Source organism: Schistocerca serialis, chromosome 5 (assembly GCF_023864345.2).
Source record: "Schistocerca serialis cubense isolate TAMUIC-IGC-003099 chromosome 5, iqSchSeri2.2, whole genome shotgun sequence".
NCBI classification, from domain to species: domain Eukaryota; kingdom Metazoa; phylum Arthropoda; class Insecta; order Orthoptera; family Acrididae; genus Schistocerca; species Schistocerca serialis.
This window is the reverse complement of record NC_064642.1, coordinates 562,878,964-562,899,415: the sequence shown is the minus strand read 5'-3', so window position 1 is coordinate 562,899,415 and position 20,452 is coordinate 562,878,964. Positions and strand designations below refer to the sequence as shown.

Sequence of the window (20,452 nt, the reverse complement as noted above, 5' to 3'; positions counted from 1 at the left end):
GGATCTTTCATCACTTTTCTTGTTTGTGATCCACCAAATATACCTTATTACAGCTATGCTTCACTCAATTCAGGAAACTTTTCTTTGAAATGGTTGAATGCCTGAAAGTACGTACATGCTTCACAAAACTCAAAAATATTAACTGCAGGAACATTTTGAAAGGTGGATTCAGATTCCGGCTGTTGACAAGTGTTATTAGGCATGAAACAAATAAAATTGATAGGAGAAATGATATACACTCATTGATGACATTCAATTTAAGTCACTGGCAACTAAATCCAATTAATTCCTCCTTGCAGTAGCTGAAAACACAGGTACCAAAAATTGTCCATCACAGACATATCCATTAGTTTTACTTAGATTGGCATTGCATACTCCACCATCAGACATCAGTTTTGCTGAATCATGTGTTAACCCCTTGAGTTACCTTTACAACCTGTCAACGATTAAAAATGAAGTTGCCAAACGACATGTATGCAGTAGTAGTACCCATTCACAAAAGTGGAAATAAGATCCATCAACCTTCTTTCTATTTATCAGAAATTTTCGATAAAGTAGCTTACAACAGTATACTGAACCATAACTCTGAGAGTAACATCATAACAGGAATTCTATTTGGCTTCTGTAAAGGCTTCTCTACTGAGAATGCAATATATGCTTTTAAGAACTCAGATTTTGTAGAAATGAACAAGAAAAAATGCCCTCTTGACTTTTCCTGTTATCTTGTTCTGTTGCCTTTTATTGTATCGTTCATAAAATTCTATTCAGAAATGATGTGGTGTTAAGGGCATTCCCCTTGTATGTATGGAATCATATCTTAGCAAAAGAAACCAGAGGATCACATCAAAAAATTGTATCATCGAAACAAGACTAAATTCAGAATGGTGGAAATATTAAATATTGCATCCTGCAATATCAACTGCTTTGTCCATTCCTTTTCTTGACCTAACTGGGAGACTGGAGGACTCTTGAAAAACTGTGGAGTTGCTGATGACTCAACTATATTGACAAAGAGCCTAAACACATAAATGTTAGATGCAGCCAGAATAATAATGGAACATGATAACATATGGTTCACAGCTAACAATTTAACCCTTAATTAAAGAAAAACTCATAATACTTAACTGCAAACTTATAGTTACCAGAATTAGATAACAATGGGTACACAATGGTTGAAGTTCCAGGAGTGATGTTTCTAGGCATTCAGATGGATAATAAACTTATGTGGCACCAGGATGTAGATAAGTTAAGCTAACAGCTCAGTTATGCCTACTTTACATTTAGAATCTAATTGTGTTGACAGGCAGAAGAGACAGCTGAGATACTTCATTTACTTTCACTCAATCTTGCCCTATGGTGTAATCTTCTGGGGCAATACGGCTAATGTCTAAAAGGTTTAATTCTACAAAATTCTGTAAAAATATTATGAAAAGGAATGTTGCTACTCACCATATAGCAGAGATGCTGAGTCACAGATAGGCACAACAAAAAGACTGTCACAAATATAGCTTTTGACCAGTAAGGCCTTTGTCAGAATAGATGGCAAACACACACATACACACTCATGCAAACGCAACTCACACACTCACATGACTATAGTCTCAGGCAACTAAGGCCTCAGTTGCTTGAGACGGCAGTCATGTGTGTGTGTGTGTGTGTGTGTGTGTGTGTGTGTGTGTGTGTGTGTGTGTGTGTGTGTTGCATTTCTGTGAGTGTGTATGTATGTGTTTGCTGTCTATTCTGAAGAACGCCTTACTGGCTGCAAGCTATATATGTGACAGTCTTTTTGTTGTGCCTATTTGTGACTCAGCATCTCTGCTATATGGTGAGTAGCAACTTTCCTTTTCATAATACTGTTACATTCCATCCTGGATTTTCTGCTTTCAACATTGTGTAGAAAGCAGATGGTTTGCTATAAATAGAAGATGAAAACAGCAAATGATTAGTGAATAGGAAAATTTTCTTCAAAGTAGCTGTTTGTCTTGTAAGTACATATATAAAGTAATCCAGAAGTAATCCCACACTTATCTGTGTGAGAAGACCAACACTGGTGATAATTTGTTTTTAGCATACTTTACAGAAGCAGCCAGCGGTGACTAGTTTTGTCTGTTAATGTAAAACTTGGCTCATTCCACATCCTTGGTGACTTTCTTCATAATGGAATTTAAGGAACATGTGTGACTGGATGAATTAAGTAATTAATATAACTAACTGTTATGCCAGTTATGAAGTGTTGGTATTTCTTATGAAGCCTATATTTATTTATGAAAAGTGATTGATGATAAATATTCTGAAAGAGATGAAGACTGAAGAATATGAAATTCTGAATAGAGATACATTTTGAAAGAAGGTTTTAGAATCTCCTCTGTGTAGTAAACAAAAAAAGGAAAATGGAGAAAAAGGATGAGGAGTTCATAAGCAACCACACTCTGATTGAATGGAAAATATTGGAAAAGCTGAAAGTTAAATCAGATGTAGTTATTTACATAGTACATAGGAGGCCCAAATCAAGTCAAGACGAAAAGTGACCATAAGCAAAAATAGTTTATTGAATAATCTGCTTATATCAGTTGATAACAAAATAAGCATGACTGTGGTTACATAATATCACAAAACATGTATTTCATGACATTTGAATTATAAAAGTCATGTCACTCTGTGTTTTGAAGATTAATTAATGAATTTTTGATGTATGTATCAATTGTAAAGAAATTTCAGAAACAAAATTAATAAATAGTTTTTAGAATAGATAGGAACTCTACAGCTTACTTTTTAGTCTACAAAGAGAATCCTTTGTAATATTCTCTGTAATGTAATTAAGTAGCAAATATTTACTCAAGGATTTCAAAATTTTACAACACTGTATTTGTACTTGCATGCAATTGTTGTATATATTTGTTTATGGAGCTTGGTTCTCTCTCTTACATTAATATGTTGTTGTTTGTAGTAAATGGAACAAGTGGAGAAGGAATGTCAATGACTGTTGATGAGAGGAAAGCAGTTACAAAGGCATGGGTAGATGCTGCAAAAACCACCAAACAAGTTGTCATGGTTCAGGTTGGAGGAGCTTGTATGAAGGATGTCCTTCATATGGTAATCTTTATATACCTTTTATTCCATTCTGTTAACATAAGTAATTTCTTTTCTATTTTGTGTGGGTTTAATATCCATTCAGTAATTAAATCAATAGACATTGGACACGAATACACTTGGTCTGTAGTATTTAATGAAACAACAATAGCCTAATATGATTATCTACAGTAAATCCAAATCAGAGTGACATAAGTAAGATTTGTAATTTAACCTTCCTGAATATTTCAACTACTCTATCAATATGAATTTATTATGTAAACATTATTAAAGCAGAAAAGTGAAATTGTTCCTCTTTGTTGTGTGAAGGTAACACTGCAGAACGTTATCTTTTCCTAATATAAGGAAAAGTTAGATTGCTACCTACCATAAGGGTTACACATTAAGTTGCAGACAGGCACAACTAAAAGACACTTAAACATTAGCTTTCAGCCACAGCCTTCATCACAAAAGGAAAAACACACACACACACACACACACACACACACACACACACACACACACACACACACACACATTCATTGACACAAGCAAGCTCATGTCATTCACACACGACTGCCGTCTCTGGCCGTTCAGATCAGAATGCTGGTCTGTGCTGCCAGACAAGTTACCAGCGTATCAGTAAATAATCAGTAACTGTCTCAAACTTCCTGCCACATTAGAATTGGCTGTTGGATTGAGGCTTGAACCCAGAACCTTCCCAGTTTCAGGTTTGTATTCTGGTTTGGCACACACCTTTAAACTGACAACAAGTTTCAAAACAGTGCACACTGTGTTGCAGAATGGAAGATTCTCTTGAGCAATTTTACCTTTCTTTTACAAAGGTGTGACAATATAAACTGCTCAATCCTCAAAATTTGAAATAGTGGTGAACAAGTTAACAGAAGTGCTTCAATACCTCAATAAGATCTATAGACTTACTATCACAGCCAAAAGCCAGTGCAGAACAAAATTTACACTTTTCACTTAGTTCTCAAACTCTGTAAGTGCAGAGCTGACAATTAGAAAATAAGATATCAAGCTAAGCTGTTATAATAGTGCTCAATCACACCCTCACCTTTAACAAATATTGTGAGACTATTAAACAGAAAATGAGTGCATGCAACAGCATTATAGGATGTTCTCATTTGACAATTGTTAAGCACTTGCACATTTGAGCCACAATTCCCTCCTCTATCCTAAACAGTTGACATAACATCTAATGAATCCTGAAAACCAGTTATACTATCTCTGAAGCTAACATTGATATATCAGGTCTGTTCTAACTGCACAAGAGAACACCACATGATGACTGACACAACAAACTTTACTGAGTCTAGAAAACAAGTTATTACAATGGGTACACTAGCCAAGGAGTGGTTCACAGTAACAATCTGATAACACATATGCATAGGTAAACATGTAAATGAGTTAGAGCTGGCCTGGCCCATCTCTAAAAGCCCACTAATATCCTTGCTGTTGTATGCCTGTAAGCTCATCTTCCTCTCTAAAAGCTGACTAGAGGCTGTGCGTGCATCCACAAGTCTAAGCCTCTGATGGTTTTTGAACTTCTAGTTGTGTTTGCTGACTTCTGTGGTGTGCCCTACAATTGTATACCTGGATCTCAGGTGTGGATCTATGTGGGTCACTACACTCCTCCCCCCTTGTGGGGGGGGGGGGGGGGGAGGGCAGGCAGAGAGTTGCTGATTCCTGGGGCAAGTTGCAAATGACTGTGATTTGGAGGCAGTATCCATGTCCATGAAGGCCCCAGAGGTGAGAGGAGCGAGCAATCCCCAGTTGCCAAAGGCCTGGGGATACAGGCAAAAGTGGCTGGTGTGAGGAGGAGAGGACCAGGGGCTTCTGCCTAGCATGAAAAAATCTAAGCCAAGCCAACTGCTTCGAGGTTATGTGGGCTTGAAAGTCTGTGGTGCACCCTAGGCCTTCTGCAAAGACATCCTGAAATTCTGAGCACAGAAATTCCGAAAACTGACAGTGGATCTCAGCAGATGCCAACTGCATGGAGTTCATGATCGAAAAGCCAAAGCTGTGAAAGGCATGAAACCTGAAAAGGTTTGCTAAACTAGTGTTGTGAATGACAATAAAAGTAACAGATCGAATCACTGATTTATAGGTGACCTCCACCCACCACGAATAGACCAAGCAAAGGGATTTGCTGTTTACTGTGTTGCTCAAGATGCCTGCTTACTGGTGACAACTGCAGAGAGCTGAGGACTGAATATGTTTGGGCTTTAAGCAGGAAAACTGCCATGCTGGTGTCTACCTTCAGGCACAGCTGTTGTGAGAGAACCAAAATCTTGCTAAAAAGCTTTTTGGCATCATGATCGGGAACTGGCCCCCACGATAACACTTCCTGAATATTCATATCCATGATCTTTGGTGCTGCAATCTGGGCAGCTGAGTGGCAGAGTACTGCAAAGTGACCTTTTTTCTGACACTTACAAGAGATGGCTCAATCTTGGGGACACTCTGATCTGTCATGTTTGGAGTAAAAGAACACACATGATAAAAACAGAGAGCAGTGGCTGGAATGCTGTACACACACTGTGAGGGAGGTGCTGGATTGGTCAGTTTATATTGCCATGATGTCATCCTCCCTGGATGCAGCCAGGCCACCCTGTACCGTCACAACATTGCACAAGGCCACTAGTTGCAGACCAGCAGTATGGTAGACCTCATATGGCTGCTCAGTTGACAAAACCTCTTCAAGGAAGGAGTTATCCAACTGGACAGCCCATTGCTGGACTTCTTCATCTGGGGTGGAGTGGATGATAACATCATGAATCATGACATCAGCATACGTCCATTGCAACTAAGGATGTGGAGGGTCATGACAAGATTGATGGGGCTCCTTCTTGCATCGGTGAAATTCAACTCCATTGTCACAATGTGTGTGTGGCAGTGATAATAGGAAGACAACAATGAATGTAAGTGTCAAACAACAAAGGCAAAGGTTTCTGCAATGGGACCAACTGCTGCAACACCTGATACAAGGGGAAAGAAATCCATGACAAAGACGGTGCATGACATACCTTCACATCCAGAATGTGGAAGGCATGAAAGTACTGCCATAGGTGGTGTTTGTATGCCTTCCAATTTTCTGCTGCGTCACTGAAAGCACGAACTGAGGAGGAAACAGAGTTAGAGCTGACTGGGCCTGTCTCTAGAAGCTGCTGACCAACCAGTACAGTGCATGGGCAAGAGACTGCGGGCACATCCAAACTGACAATCTCAGACTGTAGACAAACTTCTAGCTGCACCTGCTGACTTCTGTGGTGCACCTTGCAACTGACACAGAACTGTCTCAATTTATTGAAAATTTGCCTGAAAGAAATTTAATTCAGGAGGATAAATGCTGCTGCCAATTGCTTGATATGATCTACATGATCAGTGACAGAAACCCAGAAAATTTTAGTCCTCCAATATACTGTATTATAACATCCCACCATCCTCCTGGATTTAACTTTCATTAACATGCTCTCTCACCTTCTCTTTTTTTTACTTTTCACTTTTTGTTACTATTTCTTAATTTATTTACTCAATAATTTACTCTGTTACTTTTTAATTTTTTATGTTCATGTTTCTCCCTTTCTCCCATATCCTCATTTCCTTTCTCACTTTCTTCTTAGTCCTTAACTGAAGCATTCATGTCACTTCTCTTACTTTTACTCAGCTTTATTTTTCACTCTGTCTTATCATTTATCTCTGTCCCTCTTTTTGGTTTTACCCCATTTCCATTATACTTTCCTCTTAGTTCTTAATTGCACTGTATTTCTTTTATCTCTGGACTGTTGCTGGCACAGGGCCTACCAATGTGCTGTATACTATATCCACCTTCCCTTCATCACTGTCTGTCCTTATCCTCACAACAGATGGAGCTTTCTCATCTTTGGGTCTGAGTGGCCTGTCACTCCTTTCTAAAATTCCCCAGATTATCCCTTTTTGTTACTTGATGAAGGAGCTAGCAACCTGAAAGTTAGCATAACAACAGTATGGAAATGGGAGATTGTTACTCACCACACAGAGGAAGCACTGAGTGACAGATAGAAACACTGAAAAACAACTGTGTGATGAAGCAAGCTGGGATATTTTTACTTCCCATTTTGTTTTGCCATCTGCCTCCTTAAAATTGGTTTTTTCAATTTTAACTGATTACCATTAACATATGTGAAAATAATCTGCATTATTCATAAAAGAGAAAGATTGGCCCTTAGTTTTAAGGAATATAACACCAGATCTTATTTTGTGCTTAGTATTAGGTATGTAATTGATTTTTGAATTTACACTCCTGGAAATTGAAATAAGAACACCGTGAAATCATTGTCCCAGGAAGGGGAAACTTTATTGACACATTCCTGGGGTCAGATACATCACATGATCACACTGACAGAACCACAGGCACATAGACACAGGCAACAGAGCATGCACAATGTCGGCACTAGTACAGTGTATATCCACCTTTCGCAGCAATGCAGGCTGCTATTCTCCCGTGGAGACGATCGTAGAGATGCTGGATGTAGTCCTGTGGAACGGCTTGCCATGCCATTTCCACCTGGCGCCTCAGTTGGACCAGCGTTCGTGCTGGACGTGCAGACCGCGTGAGACGACGCTTCATCCAGTCCCAAACATGCTCAATGGGGGACAGATCCGGAGATCTTGCTGGCCAGGGTAGTTGACTTACACCTTCTAGAGCACGTTGGGTGGCACGGGATACATGCGGACGTGCATTGTCCTGTTGGAACAGCAAGTTCCCTTGCCGGTCTAGGAATGGTAGAACGATGGGTTCGATGACGGTTTGGATGTACCGTGCACTATTCAGTGTCCCCTCGACGATCACCAGTGGTGTACAGCCAGTGTAGGAGATCGCTCCCCACACCATGATGCCGGGTGTTGGCCCTGTGTGCCTTGGTCGTATGCAGTCCTGATTGTGGCGCTCACCTGCACGGCGCCAAACACGCATACGACCATCATTGGCACCAAGGCAGAAGCGACTCTCATCGCTGAAGACGACACGTCTCCATTCGTCCCTCCATTCACGCCTGTCGCGACACCACTGGAGGCGGGCTGCACGATGTTGGGGCGTGAGCGGAAGACGGCCTAACGGTGTGCGGGACCGTAGCCCAGCTTCAAGGAGACGGTTGCGAATGGTCCTCGCCGATACCCCAGGAGCAACAGTGTCCCTAATTTGCTGGGAAGTGGCGGTGCGGTCCCCTACGGCACTGCATAGGATCCTACGGTCTTGGCGTGCATCCGTGCGTCGCCGCGGTCCGGTCCCAGGTCGACGGGCACGTGCACCTTCCGCCGACCACTGGCGACAACATCGATGTACTGTGGAGACCTCACGCCCCACGTGTTGAGCAATTCGGCGGTACGTCCACCCGGCCTCCTGCATGCCCACTATACGCCCTCGCTCAAAGTCCATCAACTGCACATACGGTTCACGTCCACGCTGTCGCGGCATGCTACCAGTGTTAAAGACTGCGATGGAGCTCCGTATGCCACGGCAAACTGGCTGACACTGACGGCGGCGGTGCACAAATGCTGCGCAGCTAGCGCCATTCGACGGCCAACACCGCGGTTCCTGGTGTGTCCGCTGTGCCGTGCGTGTGATCATTGCTTGTACAGCCCTCTTGCAGTGTCCTGAGCAAGTATGGTGGGTCTGACACACCGGTGTCAATGTGTTCTTTTTTCCATTTCCAGGAGTGTATTTCGACTATTCCTAGTTAGTATCTTTTGTTATAGGGTGAAAACTGTAATTGTTTCAAAACTTAAATTCTATTGTTGATGTATAAACAAATATAAATTCTGTACTAATTATAATAATTTGTGAGATGAAGCAAGAGCAATCTTAAAGGATCTATTTGGCTCTATTCGAAAATATGTTAGCAAAACCAGCCCTTCATTAATTCCAAAGTAATTAACAGTTTTGTCAGAAGTATTTTTTACATAACTATATATGTTAATTTCATCATTTAAACAAATAATTTGGCCTAAACCTTGTAGTAGAAGAAACTGTAAAAAAGATGGAATTTTTCAATGTATTCAGTTAATTTAATGAGTTAAGTTTTAATTGTAATTTCTATAAATTTAACTTTAAACAACGTGTAGTTTCAGTACCTATTATTGTGATGATATATAAGGGCCTGATTTCTGGTCCTGAGACAGTCAGTCCACGGCCGAGTTTCAGATGAGCCTGTGTTGGTTAGAACAACAACAATGCTGCAACTTAACTGTGAAATAAGTATTACACAATTAGGCTGTGTGATAAAACAATGACAGTGTCTGCTCCGTATGTACCTTTCTATTCTTCAAGAACTGTGAACTTTGTGGTTAGGTTTTTACTGTTTGTAGATGTTCAGTAGTAAACTATTGTAGTAGTATGTGGAGGTTTGCCTGCACACTATTAATAAGGCTTATTGAAACTTAAACAATAGTGTACTGGCCATATAACGGTGTATTATTAGGGGGTTGTGAAAAGTGAAATTAAAGTACTGTGAAACACAACTGAACACCTGTCAGCTACATTATTTACAGCAGTCAGTGTCGGAATCCACAATCCATTTTTCAGCCAGTGTAGCAACACAGTACGTTGACACTGAGGAAATTAAATGAAGAGATAAGTAAAGCAGGGCAAACTGTCACAACTGCTAGGTATTATTTAGCTATTTCACTTAAGTCCTTCATCTGACACAGACAAAACAAAACACATACAACCAAATGTACATAATTCACCCACACATGGCCGCTGTCACCTCTGGGCATTAGGGTTAGTAGTTTCTATTTTTATAAGTGTCTATAAGCAGTACTTTTAATTTCACCTTCTGAAAGTAAATAATGGCTAGCTACACTGCCGCCCTATGATTTTATAGTGTTTTTCCTCAAATTTATGGTACATTTGACCCAGAAGTTTGAGAAAAAGAAATCTGCAATTGAGAAGAAACAAAGTTTTTTGGCAACAGTATTTACTCCACGACAAACTTTGGCTATTAGAGCCATGTCCAGTGTAAAAATCCTTAAACAGTTGGGTTTCACTGTTCCAAGAAAAATCCAAAATCAAACTAAGAGGTGTCCTGTGTACTTGTTGTACTAAGATAAGACGCCACTGTTTTGACTGTTCTTCCTCTGTGATACACGAAGAATAATATTATTACTGTCTAGAAGCAAATAAGTTGGATAGGTATAACCAGTATCTGTAATGGATAGTTTAATTCAATTGTCATATGGAAAAGACAGTGCATATTTTTATCATCACAAGTTCTTACAGTATGTACATCCTTATTAAGCTCTATATGACGGCATGGAATAGCTAGAAGTACAATGTAATTTATAATACCATCAGCTCATAGTTCACTAACAGTCTGAATGAGTGAATATATTTCAGAATGATTCCTTCTTATCCAATAATGCTTTATTACATATGTTCAAATTAAGCACCGTATTATCTATATTTTTCATTTGTTTTGTATGATAAATGATGCAGGTTTTATGTCATGTAAGTATGACTGAGAGATAGAAAATTATTTACTAACATAACAATTCACAAAATTCTCTTCTAGGCAAAACACTGTGAGGACCTTGGAGTTTCTGGACTGCTTTGTTTGCCTGAACTTTTCAATCGCCCTGCTTCAATTCAGGACCTGGTGAGGTACCTGAAAGAAGTTGGAAAAGCTGCACCAAAAACACCATTATTATACTACCATTTACCAGCTTATACTGGTGTAAACTGTAAGTGTTAATCACTTTGAACTTCTGTATATGTAAACAAATGTAAACACACACACACACACACACACACACACACACACACACACACACAATATAAAGTTCACCATAGATGGACCAATAGATACATAGATAGAAAGAAAAAGAGAGGAAGGGGAGTAAGATTTTTTTTGGGATGGGGGAGGCAGGGTGACTGAGGGTGTGGGGAGTATGAACAGGAAGATGAATTATTGGGAAATGTATAAATTGTCAGAAAGTGCATATTTGTTCGTTTGTTTAATTTTGGACCTGTGACATCTTGTACAGACACAGGACAAGTCAATAATGAATACAGAGGAGATAAAGATTATATGTATATAAGAATAGAATTTATCACAAATGACTGGTCTGCAAAAGTTTGATGAGTGTGTGTGTGTGTGTGTGTGTGTGTGTGTGTGTGTGTGTGTGTGTGTGTGTAATATTTATATAATATCATTATGTTTGATAATTTTATGTTATAAGTTTCCACTTCAATTGGTGAGGAATTCATGTACAGAGCAGAAGCTGTGATCCATCAGAAATGAGTTAAGCTTTTTTCTGAACAAGCTTTCTTCCTTTGATAATTTGATGTTGTTAGGAAAGTGATTGTATAATTGTCTACCTCTCTGAAGAATACTCTTCTGATAGTTTGATGTCCTGGCATAGGAGACATAGATGTTATTGCCATTTCTTGTTCCATGACTGCGCACAAAGCTATTTTCCTGGTATGCACTGGAGGTTCTTAAATATTTTCTTGTAGGGACTGTCATTTCAAATATGTACAGGCATGTAATGTTCAGTATTTTTAATACCGGGAATAGAGGGTGACACAAATCTTGTTTCTTTACGTTGCATATGATTCTGGGAGCTTGTACTTTCATTTAAAGTCAAATGGTTTTCTACGAGTTTCAAGTTTGTATAAAAATTAAAAAGTGTGTAGCCATGAGTTGTATGCAAGGCAATAATTGTACAGTTTTGGATGTATGTTATGTAATTTTAGAAAAGATGTAGAATGTTAAAACATCAAATAATGAAACACTGACTTTATAAAATGGCATAATACCAAAAAGAGACACATTTCTGACATGATATTATGGAAACAATGACACTAAGTTAAGATGAAAATGTAATGCCCTTTGCACAAATAAATGCTATGCTGATACACTCTAACATCTTCAATATATGTGTTACTGTAAAAGTAACATGATTGGCAAATCCCAGAATTAACTGGTGAAACCTAAGACTTACCATCACGGTGCGGTAAAAGTCTGAAATTTCTCATTATATGCATAGATTTTGAACTTTTACCAGAGAGACGTTGGTAAATCTTAGAGTATAACCATACCAACTGGTAAAACTGCATTCATTTAAAAAAAAATCAGATTAGCAATTGATTGATTGATTCATTGATTTTTATTGTTGTAGAGACCTCAGAGATCATCTGAGGCATTACAAAAGTCAATATTACATAGTATAAATGTTACACAAATAATTACAAAAGCAAGAAAGATATTACACAATATAAATATTACACAAATAATTATGGTACCTTCACACAAAAACAAAACAGAGAAACTTCTGGTACAAATTGATATTGCATAGTAAATTTAGCCAATTACAGACTTACTCATATATAGAAGCATATAAAAACTGATCACAAAGTGTAGTCATACCATATTCTTTGCCTCCCTTAAAAATTCATCAGTTTCATAAATGCTGAGCTCAAGAAGAAATTCTTTTACTTTTTTTTAAATTGTTGAATTGGAAGATCCCTGATATGTTGGGGTACGGCATTAAAAAATTTTATGGACTTGTATAAGAAGCACTTTTGTGTTTTTTTATAGTAACATCGGAAAGAAACTAGGTCCTGCTTGTTTCTTGTGTTATAATTATGTCGCATGTCATACTGTTGATAACTCGGATAGTTTTCCTTAATATGCATTACACACTGAAGTATAAATATTGACGGCAGGGTCATAATCTGTAATTTTTTAATGCTTGGCCTACAGTGAGCTCTGGGTGAAATAGTTTGTACTTATTGTAGATTTATGTATTTTAAACATTCTTGCATTCCGATGTGATTATTCCACATTATTAAAAAATGTAAAAAATGTTACCTTGTGAATATTACTTTTTATTACAACAAGGTTGACTATTGTGGCATTTCAAATTACATAACATTCAACGTTTATAAAATTTTCCTTGCACAATATGAATTTACTCCTAGTGTACAGTGACTTCATTTTACCAGCTTTGGTACCAGGTTGATAAAATTCATCATCCTGAATATTTAGCACTACTGCTATTACAGATTTTGCATCAATTTTTGCCCTGTCTACATCTGGTACTTTAATTCTCACATTCTGTCCAACTGAAGGTTTTGAAATTTTGTTACATGAGGCTGCTTTCATTTTCTTTGCCTGCAATTGAAGATCTTCTTTGGCAGCTTCTCAGATCTATTTCACTTTATTAACACTTTTAAAAGTTGTCAGCATCTCATCACAACCATCATCTGGTGCCAATGTCTCATTGTTAACTATCATCAAATCCTGTCTCTGGTGCTTCCTCACCTGCTGCAGCTGCACTTTCTGCCTCTGTTTCTTCTGTTTCAGTATTTGATTCACTGGCATCAATTCCTTGGCCATCATTTTCAACTTCCAGTGAGTCAGTGGAAGTGGTGTTTAACATTATTTCCAAGTATTCTTCAGTGTTTATATTTTTTATTAAATCACATGGAACAGCTGAGGTCACAATGCCCATTTTCATTGGAACCCCAAACATGGCTTCATATGGTGAACATCTGATCCCTTCATGATAAGTTCTATTTTTCATTGCTTGCACAAACCTCACCCCTTCAGACCATTTTGAAGTTTCATTTGTTTCCATCCAAGTTGATAACATATTTTCAATATCTTGATTTGCTCTTTCGACTGATCCCTGATTCTGAGCTGCACATTTGGGAACTCTCCTTGCAACATAATCTTCAGTTCTCTAACCATCCTGGCCTCAAGCTTTGCCAGTCTCTGTTCCTGATGTGCCTCTATCCACTTCCCTGCTCCCCTCCAGCCTCATACATGCCTTCTACATTCCCACTGGATCTGTGCAGTCCTCTCCCTTTCTCTGGTTTCCATCTCTCCTCTCCCTATTCCCCCCCACCCGGGCCCCCCTGTCTCCCTCCACTGCACAGCCTCTCAATGCAGCACCTAGCAGCCCATTATCCTGTTTGCACAATGTCCCTGTACACTCTCTCATGCATCACTACGACACCTTTCCCAATGCCTTCCCTGCTATCTGTCCAATCCCTGGCCCACACCTGTTCTGCACAGTGGAGCAATTTTCTTCCAGTGCCAAAATGGGTATCTAGCTGTTTAGATGCCTGAAAACATGACAAGGATATTAGAATTTTCAGGAATTCAAGCACCCTAACTGGCTGAATAGGGCAACTGTAAGAGCACAGCCAATTCCTTTTTTGTGGAAAACTGCCATGTGATAAATGCTGTATGCAAGAGCATGATGTCATACTTCTTAACCCAACTATGAAAGTTTAATCTCTGATGTCTATGTAGAAGAATCTATTGCAAAAATACTGTAGAACTAATATAAAATAATCATAGATTACTCTGTTACATTATATTATATTAATCAAACTGCAATGGAGAAACAGTTATAGGATGTGGAAAGAAGTCAAAGGTGCACAAATATTACTTTGTTATGGTGGCAATGGAAATGGAAATGAGCGTTTGGCGTCAGTGGCCGGGAGGCCCCTCGCGGGGCAGGTCCGGCCGCCATATCGCAGGTCTTATTACATTCGGCGCCACATTGGGCGACCTGCACGCCGGATGGGAATGAAATGATGATGAACACAACACAACACCCAGTCCCTGAGCGGAGAAAATCTCCGACCCAGCCGGGAATCGAACCCGGGCCCAGAGGACGGCAATCCGTCACGCTGACCACTCAGCTACTGGGGCGGACATGGTGGCAATGTGAATTGCATTACAAGACCCACTAATTTTCAGAGCCCTTGTGAAGATGCTGTTGAATAGAGTAGAAACAATTGGCCAAAGGAAAATTATTTGATTCACTCTTAAACTCCATTATATTATATACAAGGCATTTCTTATGCTATAGCTTTTAATGTATGTGTAATCTTTTAATGTGACTCTTTCTATACATATATTCCACATCTGAAATCTTTCAACCAAATTTAATGCAATTGTTCAGTGCAAATGTCTGTTAGTGATTAATAACTGATTGATGTTTCAGTCAGTGTTCCAAATTTCTTGGATGCTGCCTTGAAGGAAATACCAACATTTGCAGGTGCAAAGTATACAAACACAAATTTAGAAGAAGCAATACAATGTTTATTGGTAAACAATGGTGATGTAAGTGTTTTCTTAGGATGTGACCAGGTATGTGCATTATTGTTTTTATGTTGAATAATTAAAAATGTTCAAGTAGAAGTAATCTTTAATTATTAATTATTGTTAAAACTATATATTTAGCATTAAGCAAGAGTATATCTGGCTTTGAATATTGTAACCAAAAACAGATGGTGTTTTGGAGTATAATTTCTAAATAAATAACTGGTTCTTTGCTTATTCTTCAGTTATAGAATGGATAAAAAATTATTTATTATTATTTCATATTCAATTTTTAATCCATTTTTATCACTATGTGTACAGAATGAATGTCTCTGCACAGATTATTATATATTTATTTTCCCCTTCTATGCAGTGAAAAATTGGTTGGTTATTGACACTGAAACAAAAATTTTTGTTGAACTTTATACTAAAACTGCAACTAGGTTCATATGTACTCTGCAAATCACTGCGAAGTGCATAACAATGAGTACTTAGCATAGTATCACATGTCAGGGTGTCTTCTCATTCCCATAACTTTTGGAGTATGGGAAGAATGACTGCTTAAATGACTCTGTGCATACTGTAATTAGCATAATCTTGTCTTTGCATTGCTCTGGGACTGGTACAAATGGGGCTAAAGTATATCTTTAGCTTATTTGCTCAATACTGGGTCTTGAAATCTTGCAAGTGAGCTTTTGCAGAATCTGTCATTTATTTTCAAGTGTCTGCTATGTTGGGCCTCTCAGCATTTCCATGATGCTCCCCTATGAGTCCAACGAACCTGTGACCATTTATGCTGTCCTTCACTAAATATGTTCACTGTCCCCTATTTGTCCTATTTGTTATAGGCCCCACACATTTGAGAAGATGGAATATAAAAGTGCATCATAAGCAGCCACCTATATATATATAGGCTGCATTTTCCCAATATCTCGCCAATGAACTGAAGTCTGCCATGCATTTTACTATGGCTGAGGTTAGGTGATTACTTCGTTTCAAATCTCCACAAACCATTACAGCCAAGGATTGCACGAGTTGATATATTCCAGTTGTGACTCACTGATATTGTGGGATACTATTTTACTGCATTTTTTGCAGTGCAAAATTTTACATTTCTATATGTATAAGACTATTTTTCAATCTTTGAACCACTGTAAAATCTATGCCTACTGCATCTGTAATTTTCAAGCCACCTTGCAGTGTGTGGTCAGGGTGCATGGTGAAAAATCAGTTTCCCTGTTTCCTCACCTGAGAGACCAACTGATATCATCATGTCAAGTTCTGACACATATAGTTCTATCATATTTTATTTTACTTTTTTATTTATCTATTTTATTGACTTGTTCTTCTAAAGTGGCAACATTTCTTGTTATCCAGGCATATAAATGTTCTTTGGTTTATTGTGTTAACAATTATGTGACTGAATGTGTTACATCAAATTATTTTAATCCTACTGTAAAACTGTTTGAACAGGTTCTCGCAGGTGCAGCTACTCTTGGATATAATTCTACTATAGCTACAACACTCAACATGCTTCCTGGGCCAGCACAGAAAATTTTTGAGAGTATTAAGAAAGGTGATGCACATGAGGCCCATAAACAGCAAATGATACTAAACCAGGCTATTAAAGCCATGACGAGATACGGTAAGATAATTTGTGTTATTTAAATGCATTCACACATTTTATTTCATGTCCTCTTTCATTATTTATCATATTCTTTTGATTATTCTGTTAAATATTTTTCACTTGATCTGTTTGCATACTTTGCACACTAGCAAAATAAAATGTATTTATGAATTACTATCTTTTATTACTAGCATAATCAAAACTGGTAACTTTCTAACTCTTTCAAGAAACCATTTGTGTATTTGATGCTGACAGTTTTGAAGCCAATTTTTCGTATTTTTTTCTGATTGTAAAGATGGAATCAAGTTTTACTGAATGTTGTCAGATAAGAAGATTATTTATTAGTAGCACATCACACATACCTGGTATCAAAAACTGAGCAGGTAGATACAATATTTCACATGCCAACAAATACACACTTTGATACCATCACATGAAGTAAATGGCTTAATCAATACTTGCAGTTAACAGCAACATCTTAATCATGCAAAATAACAAAGAAACCTTTGAAAGCAACATTAAGACTGTCTCCAAGACACAGTAGAATACTTGACACAAACTGTTTGATTATAAATCTGGGAAAAAAAGCTATTGCAATGGACATATTCATATTCACCACACAGAATAGTTCACCAGTTAATCCTCATACTGAAATAAATAGACATTTGGAAAAACACGAAGTACAAAATTTCTTGGTACTTGGCTAGAACATAATGAGAAATGGGGCACACAGGTAGAATACATAATCAGAAAAAGCAAAGCATGTTTTACAGTATGAATACCAAGGGGCTGTAGATCATACAATAATCTCAAGACCATATATTTTTCTTATGTTCACTCAGTATTGAAATATGGAACAGTACTTTGAGGAAATTGTGGAGCAAGTTGAAATGATTTAGATTACAGTTGAAATGATTTAGATTACAGGATAAGATTATTAGACTAATGGAAGGAGTAGACCATGGTCATCATGTATGCAGCTATTTCAGAAAAATAAAATACTACCACTTCCACGTATTTACATACCAGAAAATAGAATTACTGTAAAAGAAAACTTAAACAGCAGCAGTCCAAGCTTTACTTATAATAAATCTATACAAAGCTACCATACAAAAGAAATAAATGGTGTGTATGTACAACATACAAATACAGCATCATTACAAAAGGCATACTCCATCCTGGCATCAAACTGTACAATACATTACCCAAATCCACAAAAATAATTATGGACAGAAACTGTTTCAAATCAACTGTGAATGATTATTTTGTCTTCGTAGTAAGGATGTATCTAGGAGAATAAAACTGTTGTCTCAATTACGATTATATTTCAAAAGTGTATACAGTTATAAAATATTGGGTAGTATATAAATGTAATATTATTTTTTGCTAAAATGATGTGTTTAAAAAATTTCAAGAAATATGTATATTAATTGAGGAGTTGTCCAGTACCCAGTATAATCCTAGATCCAAAGAAAAATTGAGTAAATAAATCTTTAGATGACATCTTTAAAATTGGAAATTACAAGATTTGCTTTTTTCCTCTGTTATTCTGCAGCAGTTTATTTCAAAGATCTTGTGTGTATCAGTCTGCCATTTTGCTTACTTTAGCCCTACTGCATACTGCATACTGGAAAAATTAAAATTTTTGTTGTTTGGAAAAGGTGTTTGGGTACCTGCAATGAAAGCAGCCATGAATCTGATGACTCCCATTGATGTGGGTGAGCCACGTCCTCCCCTGGTTGGATACTCAGAGCAAGAGAAGAAACAACTTAAGGAGGAACTGAAGTCACTGAAACTGATCTCTTAAGGAAGAAGAAATATCATGATTCACTGATGATATAACAAACACTTGAATATAGAACTACAATTCTGTATTAGTGTTTCAACTGCCATTGGCACATTTTGCAAATATACTACTAAAACATCAATACAATGCTCTCCTTTTATTTCTACATTTAAATATACAGTTGGTCTTTTGTTTACATTAACTTCTTAAGATATCCAGTTTTCAAAAGGATAGAAAAGATAGTGCATCAAACCAGTCTCAGGGCTGAAGACCACAACAACAACAACAACAACAGAATGTCTCATGAGAGAACTGATAAACAATGTGGAAGGTAAGTACGGTCACCTATGTAATACTTTGTAGAAGGCTAAATAAGGCATGAATAGAAAAAGTTAATTACATTTCATATAGACTGAGTTTAGTGGAAATGGACTATATTCTTAATGTAATTAGTTTTGCAAATTACAGAACAAGGAACAAAATTCATCAAAGAGTTTCTAAAAATGTACTAAAATACAGAGTAAAAATATCTGATGTGTAGGAATGTACTCAGAGATAAAACTGTTCACAGTCAACAAAAGATATACTAGAGCTGGCAGAAGGACAAGGTTAATCAGTCTCAAGTTTTACAATCCCTCAAAAAATGTAGTAAGAATGGGTTAATGTCATAGGAATGTGAAAATGATGAATAGAACAATACATTATCCATATTCTGTTGTCACGTGACAGGAGGCTATGTAACACTGTTTAGGTTCCCCAAATGTACCAACTACACACTATCACTTGATTTGTCATTGAAATCAATCTTGTCCAGTTTATGATAAAATCAGCACTGAAGTGTTTTATTGCTCTCTCCACACTGTGGTAGTGAGCAGTTTGCAAGTGGGAAATATTTTTGGACACTATGCCTTCACAGCTTTCAAATTCTTCATAAAAGACTCTTGCATTTTAATATCAGACAATTTGCTCTTCTGGATTTAGAAGAGCTATGTCAGATTATACAGGGTAGTCCATTGATCGTGACTGGATCAAATATCTCACGAAATAAGCGTCAAACGAAAAAACTACAAAGAACAAAACTTGTCTAGCTTGAAGAGGGAAACCAGAAGGTATTATGGTTGGCGTGCTAGATGGCGCTGCCATAGGTCAAACAGATATCAACTGCATTTTTAAAAATAGGAACCCCAATTTTTTATTACATATTCATGTAGTACGTAAAGAAATATGAATGTTTTAGTTGGACCACTTTTTTCGCTTTGTGATAGATAGTGCTGTAATAGTCACAAACATATGGCTCACAATTTTAGATGAACAGTTGGTAACAGGTAGGTTTTTTAAATTAAAATACAGAACTTAGGTACGTTTGAACATTTTATTTTGGTGATACATGTGATACATGTACCTTTGTGAACTTATCATTTCTGAGAACGCATGCTGTTACAGCATGATTACCTTTAAATATCACTTTAATGCAATAAATGCTCAAAATGATGTCCATCAACCTCAATGCATTTGGCAATATGTGTAATGACATTCCTCTCAACAGTGAGTAGTTCGCCTTCCATAATGTTCGCACATGCGTTGACAATGTGCTGACGCATGTTGTCAGGCGTTGTCAGTGGATCACGATAGCAAATACCCTTCAACCTTCCCCACAGAAAGAAATCCAGGAACATCAGATCTGGTGAATGTGTGAGCCATGGTATGGTGCTTCGATGACCAATCCACCTGTCATGAAATATGTTATTCAATACCACTTCAACTGCACATGAGTTATGTGCCGTACATCCATCATGTTGGAAGAACATCACCATTCTATCATGCAGTGAAACATCTTGCAGTAACATC

The 20,452-nt window shown here is 37.6% G+C and overlaps 1 protein-coding gene across 2 annotated transcripts in view; it reads left to right on the top strand.

Moving 5' to 3' along the window:
* Positions 1–18,751, top strand: part of LOC126481441 (N-acetylneuraminate lyase-like) — a 69,748-nt gene extending 50,997 nt beyond the window's left edge. For both annotated transcript variants that reach the window (XM_050105198.1, XM_050105199.1), the window contains exons 4-8: positions 2,948–3,093; positions 10,644–10,812; positions 15,094–15,239; positions 16,665–16,836; positions 18,480–18,751. In XM_050105198.1, the coding sequence (XP_049961155.1) occupies positions 2,948–3,093; positions 10,644–10,812; positions 15,094–15,239; positions 16,665–16,836; positions 18,480–18,625 (779 nt within the window). In that variant the 3' untranslated portion in view covers positions 18,626–18,751. The remainder of the gene's footprint in view (positions 1–2,947; positions 3,094–10,643; positions 10,813–15,093; positions 15,240–16,664; positions 16,837–18,479) is intronic.
* The last annotated feature ends 1,701 nt before the right edge of the window (positions 18,752–20,452 follow it).